Source organism: Corvus brachyrhynchos, unplaced genomic scaffold (genome assembly GCF_000691975.1).
Source record: "Corvus brachyrhynchos isolate BGI_N302 unplaced genomic scaffold, ASM69197v1 scaffold279, whole genome shotgun sequence".
In the NCBI taxonomy this organism is placed as follows: Eukaryota; Metazoa; Chordata; class Aves; order Passeriformes; family Corvidae; genus Corvus; species Corvus brachyrhynchos.
The window spans coordinates 3661653-3672660 of NW_008246060.1; the positions used below are offsets into that span (position 1 = coordinate 3661653).

The following is an 11008-nucleotide window of genomic DNA, read 5'->3' on the forward strand; positions in this document are numbered from 1 at the left end:
TTACTCTTTCTAGGTTTTTGTTTGCTATTTATTGTCTTACTATATAAAATACATGGGTGACCTACATTTAATAAATTTATGCTTGTATTGTAGGCTAAACAGAAATAAATAATCATATCAAGTCGCTATAATAAATCTTTAAAATAGATGAGAATAAATTCTGGTTTATTCTGATGCTTGAGGAGCCCAAATGAGAATGTTCCTATTACTGAGAAATCTGTGTGAACACTGCGCTGCTGTTAATTAAGATTTTCCTTGTAAAATGGGTCATCTTGGAAACCTTTATAAAATAATTTATTCAGTTATTTTGTCATAACTGGTGCATGAATCTGGTTGCTGTTCCCACATCTGTGGCTGTAGTATGTTAAGAGAAGGGAATGCATGCTCTTCTGCTCACCCTGCCTTTGTAGGATGTAGATTTTCTTGCTCGGTGAACGTTGGAGGTGCAAACGGCTTTGAGACTGAGATCGGGAGTGGGGTTTACTGCTTCTATTTGTGGCTCCTTTGAGCAGCCAGTTGCCAAGGAGATCACTGGCAAAACCCCAGCAACTCCCTGTACCACATTAGCCTATAAAGCAAGCGCTGCAACAGATCCAGTGACAATCATTAGACACTTCCTGAGAAAACACCCTGGGGGTTTTAGGAGGGTTTGTATTTCCACCACCTGTTTCATTGTCACATCTGCTCTTCAGCAAACAGAAAGGGAAATGTTTATGGTCTTTGGATAAATACGTTATTTGTTTCTTTCCCCAATATAACCAATGTCTATTAAAAAATTTCTATATCTATTAAAAAGCCCCATTTCTCTGCCTGCCTTGTATAATCCTTCTTTGTGTCAGAGATAATTAGCAGCCATCTAATAAGATTAGCTAACTAGTGTGATTAGTGAGCTCAAACCCTGTCCTTTTCCTTTTGCAGGTAAGTGAATGTGGCATTCAGCATCCCTATCTACATTATTATCACTTTCTTTGGCTCTTATTTCTGATGCCAATTTATGGAGTGAAAACAATAAAGGCAATAGGAGAATACTGACATGCAGGTACTGTGGATGCTGTCGGAGTGTATATTCTGAGAGATGGTAAGTGGGATGTTTTCCATCTTCACCTACATCATGATAGCATTTTGATTAATTTGCCGCTGACATGTAGCAGCAGCCTCTTGTGCTCTTGGAAACCAGCTGTCTGTGGCATTGCTTGAAGGAGGAAAAATATGGGAGATGTTTTGTTGGATTGGTGGATACCAGTTTTCTGCGGATTTGTTTTTTTCCTGGATTGCAGGGGGTTTGGACGCGCTCTCTCTGATAGGTCGTTAGCATTTTCCTTTGGGTTTGGATGTTTCAGCTTGGAAACCAGATACCATTCGAGGAGATGTGCCAGGGCGGTGTAATTAACCAGAGATGATCAAACTGGAAGGGGAGCGACACAGCCAGAAATGGACGTTGTGTTCCCTGCTGAAAGTGATGGGAGTTTTCAGCTGAGCATGTATCAAAAAATATTCTTAGACTACTCAGAGGCTTTGTAATTAAATTTAATTTGAACAAGATAATTACATTACTTTTTATAAATTGGAAATTAGTCAGGTTTTACAGGTATACTTTAATTGTGCTCCAAGAGATGCAAAATTCCAGGGAGATTTTTGGTGGCATGGAAATGTACCAATGTGAACTGGAATTTAAAGGAAAAATAAAAGAATGAGCTGTTCATCTCAGTGTTAAGGCAGATGGGAGTTCCAAGCGAGCTCAGTATTTTGCTGCATTTCCAGAGAAGGCAGTCATGTATTTTGCCATCTACAGCAGCACCTATTCATAGCCTGGCATGCGAATGCCTTTGAGCAGGTCTACTTAAATCCTTACAAAGGAGGGCTGTTACCAGGATGGTTTTTTAAATGCCATGTTTTACATTAAGTATCTCTAGAAGCAGTAATATTGAGTGAGTGCTGATGTCCCCTTTAAAGGTCCCTGTTTTGCTCAGAGGAATTCTAAGGAGTTTATGCTTTCCAAGGGACAAATTACTCCCCCTCCTTCTCCAGGAATAAAAATTCCTGGCTCCTCTTTGCCTTTCACACTTGCAGAGGCCAGTCTGCCCACTACTGGGATGCTTCCTCCACAGTCTAGTGGCAGTGGCAAATGGGGAGTTTTCCTGGGATCTTCAGGAGGTTAAAAGGAACTCCTGCAATGTTGATACATCAGTGTCTGTCACAATATTGTGTAGCCTCAGCAGTCACAACTGCACAAACCCTTACTTCTACCAATTAACTGAGAAGAGGTTTATCTCTTGAATGAGCATTTTGATGGTGGGAAGAGTCAGTGAGATGTGCTGCATGGAACTGCTAGTTAATTCAGTGCAACTGTTTTCTGATTAAACAGTTCATTCTGGGAGACAGCCAAAACGATTTCTACCCTTCGAGCATAAAACCCTATGAATTCTTTGTGAATGAATTTCATCACTTGTTTTAACATCTTCTGTCATCTTTAACATATGGTAAAATAGTTGAAAACTTGTTTACAACATTAGTTAAAACTACTTACATAACCATTTTCCAGAGTCATTATGGGAGATAAAATACCAGAGTATCAAATACAATATAAAATAGATTTGTAAGGAAAAAAGTAGAGGAACTAAGTACCTGGGTTCATTGTCCCTGAATGCCTTACTGCAGTTCTTATGGAGTAATCATTTGTTCATAAGCCTTTTGTTTTACAGCATGTTTTTTCTGTTGTCAATACACATATGTATATATGTGTGAATATATTTGCATAATATAGTCTTTTCTGTACAAATGTGGGTTTTAACCCATCCCCTGGGATATAAGTGAAATAATATTTATAGTTTTGGAATATTTAATCATACCATCTGCATCTGTTGAATAGATGGTTTACATTATGTGGAAGGCTTTGGTATTTGCTATTATAATCTCTCCTTGTTTAAAACTTGCATGATTCACAAAATGCTATAAAATGTTTAGGGCTTTGTTTTTAGTACATGCACAAGTCATGTCTGTGACGGGATTATGAGAACAGTTAAGGTTTAGAGATTGATTGTAAAAGTTAATTTTTTCACTTTTGTAAAGCTACCTTGATTTTCGCTTCCTGGAGCTTGGATTGTTCTCACTTACTTAATATTTTGAGGGTGAATGAAAGAAACAAGAGGTCCCAAACATAGCCAGGGGCAATTGCTCTCCTGCCCTCTCCTATATATGTCAGGAAGTTGTGTAGTTGTCCTTGGATGTGTATATCGTGGCAAGGGAAGGGTTTGTAATGAAACATGGGCTGTGAGGCTGTCAAGTGTGACATCCAGCTGGAAACACTTGATGGAGTAAAACAATTTGAGGGCGTGTGTGTGGGAAGAAAACTAGCTGGCTTGATCAACAGGAACATGACTGAGGTAGTACTGAAAAAAGGGAGAGAAGCAAGTGCAGGAGATGGTGGAAGCTGTGGTGAGGTCCAGTCTGACAGGGCACCTTTGTTCCTTGAGCACCATCGGTGTCTGTTTGGCCAAGCTGCTGTGACTGGTTCACAGCTTGCAGGGGTTTGTACCTCAGTATTTGTACTTCAGTAATTTAAACTGGTGAGCATCCCTGGCTCACCTGTCCAGCTGTCACATTAGAAATTCAGAAATTAGAGATTGTCACCAGTCTGAACTGCTCCCTGCTTTTCTTACTAGGACATGGCAAAGTGGCAGATCACTGGAACCAAAACTGATAAATATGTTGTGTATTTTCTGGAAGTATTCATTGGTTGCCTCTAGAACAGTGTTCACAATTCTGGGAATAAGTTTTCTGATAATCTGCTCTGGTCACGGCAACTTGGCGTACAGCTTTGCTTTATGATTGTATATGTAAGCGTGCTTGAAACACATCTCTTTAGTATTAGATATAGAATCAAGCAGATTATTTAGATTTGAAATGAGGCTGTTTTCATTCTCTTTGGCTTGTGCTTGTAAAAAGTATTCATTTATTAGCTTAGCATTAATTTTTACTAAGTAACGTGAGTGTAGTAGGAGCTACTGTTTGCATTAAGAATTGTAAATGAGCACTTATTTTTGAGGCTCTGCCTGCTCTTTATCTCTGTCCATTTTCCGTCCTTATGTATGCAAAGTCCTATTTGTGAATGACTGATAACTGTGTACAGGATATCCGTTAACTGTACATTGGAACTGACTGACAGATTTATTCAGAAGTCAGGTTTTTAAGGATGCTTATCTGATAACATGTACGAATACACAGACTCTACAGCTGTTGGTAGAATAAAACCCTGAGAAGTTGTCATCGATAAAGGTGTAAAAACTGGGCTTGTATTATCTTGATTGGTGGTTGGGATTTCTGGTTGTTTGGTTCCCCCACCCCTGAAAAAAAGAAACCACGAAACCAACAAACGAATTTGGCCATTTATATCACGTGTTCTGTTAGTGATTTCCAGTGAAAATGGAAAGATTCTTTTGATGGTGAATGTTATTTTGATTGTTGCTGAATGTCAGCACTGTCTGCCTCAGGAGTGGAAGCTTCACTGAGGTCACCTGTTTCCTAGCTGAGATTTTTGGTGGTGTCGCTTGTGAATTCCTGCGGCTGTGTGGCCATGCATGTCCTTTAAGGCTAGGCTGAGATTTTGTGTGACTCATTATTTTTCTTTTCTGCTATTTTCAATTTGGAGCTTCAGAACAAAATTTGCAGACTGAGAAGCAGACCCTGCAGATGCTGATCTTTCAAGGATAAATGAATAAATCAGTAGTTAAATTTCATTCTAGAAAAGTAACACCCAGCTCTCTCTAGGTGTAAATGGCTGGTTCAGTAATTTGCAAGTGTTCCATTTAGCTGAATTTCACTCTAAGCTTATTTTTGAAAGCGCCTCTGCAGTTAGTTACTTCATGATTCTTTTCCACTATATTAATGGTATTTCCATATAGAAAATCACTATTATTTATGATCACATCATATCTATCAGTTTATGTCCTTGATGTTTCATTAGAGGGATGCTCATACTAAAAATGGGCTCTCTATCCTCTTGTTTTCTGTAGGGTAAAAGCAGGAGGTAGCCAATTCAGGATGTTTTCCAGTAAACTTCTAGCCTTCAATAAAAATACTGGCAAATCCTTGTTTGGGAATCATGTGGGTGTTTGCTAAAGTTGTTGAGGTGGGAAAATCTCAGCTGTAAACTTAACATAATGATTATATGACTTGTATATTCTCAGCAACTTGTGTGTGTGTATTCTGCTTATTTGGGTGGTAATTACAAAAATAGAAAAGTAGATCTAAAAAAAAAGTACATGGAGTTTTTTCCTAGAGATAGGACTACCTTTATCCACCAAAGTGGCAAAACCCTTCCAGCCTTACCCTTTAGCCCTGTGAGATTGGGGAGTGGATAAGGTGAGCACTGCACTGTGTGGGTTGGGGATTGGGGTGAAGTTCAGGGCAAGGCTTGGAAGACACATTAATCTGATCATTGCCACTGAGACTCTGTCTTAAGTTTTACCCCTCATTCCTGAGGCACAGTGTTAATGGCTTCCTTGCTGTAAGGACAAATGGGACTGAAAATGCATTTCAGGGCAGGAGAATTAACACTCAGTCTTTGCTTTTAGCAGGAGAGGCAGCACTTTATCTGCTTGTGCTCTGTCATGCTCACTGTTCTGGGCTACAGCTCTGTCCCAAGGTGTGCACTCAGGAGGTGCCCTGGTGGATCCCCTCAGAGGAGGAGAACCACCCCTGTGGCACTGCAGGGATGCCCTCGCAGAGCTTTAGAAAACCCTGTTAATTCATGTTGAATGTGTGAAGAGCATTCAGCTCCAGTACTGGATACAGTTATGACTCTCACCCTGTTTTTGTGGAACTTTGCCTCACCTTTAACTTTTTAATTAATGCAGTTCTTGTCTTGCTACCATATCACACTGTCTTAACTTTGTGATTTAGCTTGGTGTAAGACACTGGCAATGGATTGGTTTTTAATTAGCATGACTACAGGCTGCAACTGGTTTTGTCTTCCATCGCTTCTGACTGTGAGAATAATTTAATTTTATAATGATGGCATAGCATTTTCCATGGTGGTGACATAAAAATACAATGATTTTAAAATGAAATGTGCATTTGCATTTAGGTAATACTGGTAGAAAATAGCCTCTGTGGCTAACACAATTTTATATTGATTATACACTGTCTAATCTTGTTTGCAATTAGGTGGAGGAGGCATATCCTTACAGATCTTTTATTTTTAGTATTACAGTGGTTTGTATGTGTTATTGTTATTCCAGTAGTGTTCTCTAGCTTAGCTAGAAAAATGTAAGTTCAAGGAATTGTTCCTTTAAGGCACTGTTTTCATGACAGCAATAATTCTTAATTCTTATTAGAAAGAGCAGCAAAACATGGGAATCAATAGCCATGGAAGAGGCATAACTCCCTTTACTGACCTTTTACCAAGAGGAAATCCTTTGCAAGAAGATGCTGGAAACATGCTTGTTGGTGGCTCTGCTTTTGGGCTACTAAAATTAATCTCCTGGTCAGACACGGGGGAAAACTCCAGAGGAAGAAGCCATAGGGTGTTCAGACTGATGTAACAGTGTCGGTGCTACTACTAAGGTTGTAATGGGCAAGATGTACAGTGAGGTTTGGAGGGCTCTCATACAGGACACAAGGTTTATGCAAAGCTAGAAGGAACATTGTGTTTTCTGATATTCCCTCAGCTTTGGGAATGAGTTATAAATACTGTAAAAGGTTCATTTGCAAAAAGGTGTAAATGCAGTGAATGTGAAAACAGCCCTTTTGCCAAAAAGGTGCAATGAATCTTTACTGAAGGGATCAATGTTTATGAATGCTGAGGCTTAAATCCTCCCAAAAGAATACTGCTGGGCTTTCCAGGGTGTTGAGAAGTTGATTTGTGCTTTTCATCATAAATTACACAGCTTTCCTGGGGTGGAGGGAAGGCCACTGAACCTTTAAACCTGACATGGAAAGATGTCTAAGATTAAAAACCAAGAGGGCAGTGGTTCACAGCAGAAAAGTGAGAAGGAAAGCGACAGTAAAAGGACATCTATTATCATTGTAAAATCTGTAGCTCAGCTTCCCATGTTGGAAAATAGGTGTGGCATTTTTACATAAGATTAAGAAAACCAGTCAGAGATTGTTGTATTCAACCTGTCTTGATTTCTCTACAGAATAGAACATAACAGCTGTATCATAAGGCTGGTTAAATGGCAACAGCATTGTTATAAAGTCTTAACTTTCATTAGAAGTTTCAAGTGACAGAGTTCACTACATGGTTTGGTAAACTATTTTGTCAAAGAAATACCTTCACTGCTACAATTTTGCCAGGTGTGTATGATCTGAATTGAGACGTTAACAAGGTGTATCATTAATGGAAATTTCCCAAAAGCTTTTGACTGTCTTCAGTGCTTTATTACTCTGGAAATAAAAGTTGTGTGGCATGTGTGTTGGAAAGGTTGCTCTTCAGGGAAAAAAGAACAAGGGAAATTTAAATGTTCACCACCTCAGAGTTATTATCTTACTCAAATATATGCTTTTGCTTTAAATATTCATCTAATTCCTTCCCTGTTTTTATCATGTTGAAGAAGGTATGTTTATTGGCAGGATTTGGCTTTTATCATTTTAGTTCTCTAGAGCTTCAGGTCTCCTCTGTGAGTATGAATTCACAAAGAGCTTTTCTCACTCTTAAAAACAGACTTCTATTTCAGAAAGCAGAGTTCCTCCCTCAGAGATGCCATTGTGCTCCATTTGTGCTCAGAAATTATTTGAAAAATCTAAGATACAAATGGCATATGCTGCTTGCCTTTGAAAAAGCATGGATTCAAAATGGATCGAGGCAGAATTTGTTCTCCCTGCAATGGCTCTCCCAACAGTACCTGAAGTGGCAGGGATGGGTGGGCAGTGCCCCTTTCTCCCCACCTTGGCCTCCCTCCTTTGTTCCCAGCTCCTCTGCCTCTCCCTGCTCCTGCTGGCCTTTCCTCTCCTCTGCCTCTGCTCCCCTGAGGCACCTCCCCTGTGCTCAGGGGCTCCTGGGGTTGGGATGCTACAGAACCTGCTGGGATCGCCGGGAATATCCATCCCCACCTGAGGCAGCCCTTGCCTCTCCTCAGAGACTCCGCTGCCGCCCCTGGGCACAGGTGCCCCGTCCATCTGGAGAAGGAGCGAGCTCTCCTCGCCCAGGATCCCCCAGGGCGCTGCCGGCAGCGAGGTTTATTAAATCCCTGGTTCTGAGGCCGCCGCTGCCGTCAGGCTCGGGGCGAGCGCAAGGTGGAGGCAGGACAAGCCTGCCCTCTGGTTCGTGCGGTGCCACAGCAGCCTGGGGCTGCCCTGCAGCTTCCCTTCAGCTCTGGCGGGTGCAGCCGAGCATCGCCGGCCCCGGCCCCGGCCGCTGTCCTGTGCGGGCTGAGCTGGGCGCTGGGCGCTGCGCTTCCCTCGGCAGCGTCTCCCGCGGGAGTGATCCCTGCGCTTGGCCTGAGAGCAGCAGCAGGAGGGTCAGATGTCTGAGCTTAAAATCAGTGCGAGCCTGGTGCCGGCAGTGGATCAAAGATAACTCTGTAGCAGTTGAGAAGCTGTCCAAGGATTTTATTTTTCCCTTTGGTATTGCAGGAAGTTACGTTTTAAGCCCATTCAGCTGCCTTTGTCATGACTCTTCTCTTGCTCACACTCGCACAGTTTAGACTGAAAGGTATCTGCAGGAGAAAACTCTCCTTGTCAACCAAACTTTGGCAATACACAGCAGATCCCTCTCGAATATGCACACACGGGGTAAGAAGACCCCAGGGTTGCTTTCATGCCAGTCACTGCTAAGTTCCATGCATATGTATTTCAAATATCTCCAGTAAATATGGATATAGTACTGCTGTAACTTCAGGGGGTTGTGCTGCACACAATGGGCTGTGTAGCCACCTCCCTTTGTCACATCCATCACTGTAACACAAATCTGCTGTGTGTGACTCACCCGCTTGCTATTGGCAGAAGGAAGATGGACAAGCTCATTTGCTGTGGAGCTGCAAAACTAAATACAGCCTGGGCTTTGCCTATTGTAATTTCTACCATTTAGGTGGCTGAGTGGGACATTCCCTTCGTGACCTTAAGGGACATATAAAATACACAAAGCTTTCTGCATTTCTTCTTAATCCTTACTGCTAAGGATGCCAGCACATGTTGCTTCGTGCAGCCTGGCTTTAAGCTATTCTTGTCTGCATCTCTCAGCAAAAACAATCAGTCTAACAGGACAAGTTAATTGGGTCAGGATGATCCACTCTTAAAATTTGCCAGCAGATCAGAGCCAATGTCCTTTATTTAGCCTATAGAACATAACTCCGTGTAATTCCCGGGCTGAGTGGCTTAGACAAAGCACCTTAATTATTGCAGACAAATAAACTGAAAAAGAATCAACAAAGCAATGCTTGTTAGAGCATGTGAATGTGGCCTCTCTGGGTTATTTAATTGAGGTAGTGAAACAACATTTCACTGATTACCTCCCTTTGAAAGTACCAATTGTTTGGATATAACTTTAATGCAGGCAATTAGATGCAGACATTTTAGACTATACATTAAAAATCTATCCTTTTCCCCACAGTGTCCTGGAGTTGTGGGATGGGATGAATCATATTCATGTAAGTCAGGGCATTTTAATAGGGAACTGTGCTTTATTTGTAGTTTTACATTAAAGCAGATGTTTCTGTATGTATATTTGGTTTGTGTTTTGCAAAAAAACCGCTGGTTTAGAGTTTTTGCTGTCATTGTACATTTCCCACTACTGTCAGTTCAGTCTGGCAATTTATAAATGCTGAACTCTGATGTCTTTATGCCAACTGGAACTGGGTGACTGCAGTTCTTTGCCAGCGAGGCTTGGTCTGAGTGGCTTCGGGGTGTTCTTGCTCTTGATCTATAAAACCTTTGGCAACCTTTCAACTTTCTCTTTTGTCTTGTAGCCCCGTGTATTTCTGAGCCCTGAGGTATTTAAGGCCTTCTGATGCAGTAGAAAAACACTGTGGTTCTTAGAAGAAAAAAAAAAAAGTGGATTTCTATGTTTCTAGTTGCTCCCTGTAAGTTTATTGTGGTGAGTTCTGTACATGATTGCTATGCTGTATTTCTAACTCCTTAATTTTCTGCAAACTGTCCTATAGTTGATTATTTGTGCATGGTTTTGAGAGAGAGGGTGGTTTCTAACATTTTATTTGTAGGTATCCAATTTAAACAGAAAAAGTTCTAGAAAAGTGTCAGCAGAGATCTGTAAAACTGAATAATGTAATTATAGAATGATTCTTCTGTGACAGAGTCAAGAAGAAAATTGCTAAATCATTGTCGTGCTGGTTTTCGGTGGGACTCCTTTGGAAATGGAATTACTGTAACACCTTGTACTTGTGTTATCCTTGGGCTGGGTGCTGTGCACCCTGATTGGGAGCTATGTATAGCAGTGACCTCACTCACCACAAAAATGTAACAACTGCTGTCACTCCGTGTGGCACTGAACGTGTTAACCTCAAGCAACGAGGGAAGAAGATTATTATACTTCAATGAAACGTCGGTGAATATGTATAAAAAATAAGATGGATTTTCCTAAGCTGGAATCTGTCTTCGTTCCTGAAACTGGCATGCAGGTACTGTGGGATCACAGATGGTCAGGACCTTGTCTTGTGTTTAATTTCCAGCTGCAGGAGGATAGTTATGCTGACATTACACTGAGGAATTCTTCAACACCGGCTCGCTCTGTTTTTCTGAGTGCCCGGGTGTTCCTCCGGGCCACACCCAAGAGCCAACCCAGCACAACCCTGCTGGGGGAGCAGGATCTCAGCACACAATACTATGCTGTTAAGATATTTGACCAATCATTAGTTTTGGCTTTCAAGTACTGCTCTGTGTCTTAAATCTTCAGGCGTTCCATTCCCAATTCAGTCATTCTGGATGAGGATGTTATTTCTGAATAAACAAATTATCCAGAAATAATTTTTCATGATAAAAACCAGGCTCACCACGTGTATGACCCATTGAAGAGAAAAAAACCTGAGGTCACTCTCTGACTTTATCATGACTC

The 11008-nt window shown here is 41.2% G+C and overlaps 1 protein-coding gene across 1 annotated transcript in view; it reads left to right on the top strand.

The window, feature by feature from the left end:
• Positions 1-937: 937 nt before the first annotated feature.
• The window catches only part of ANK3 (ankyrin 3, node of Ranvier (ankyrin G)), a 258366-nt gene continuing 248295 nt past the window's right edge, over positions 938-11008 (top strand). Inside the window, exon 1 of the mRNA XM_017746270.1 lies at positions 938-1078. Coding sequence (XP_017601759.1) covers positions 1076-1078 — 3 coding nt within the window. The 5' untranslated portion in view covers positions 938-1075. The remainder of the gene's footprint in view (positions 1079-11008) is intronic.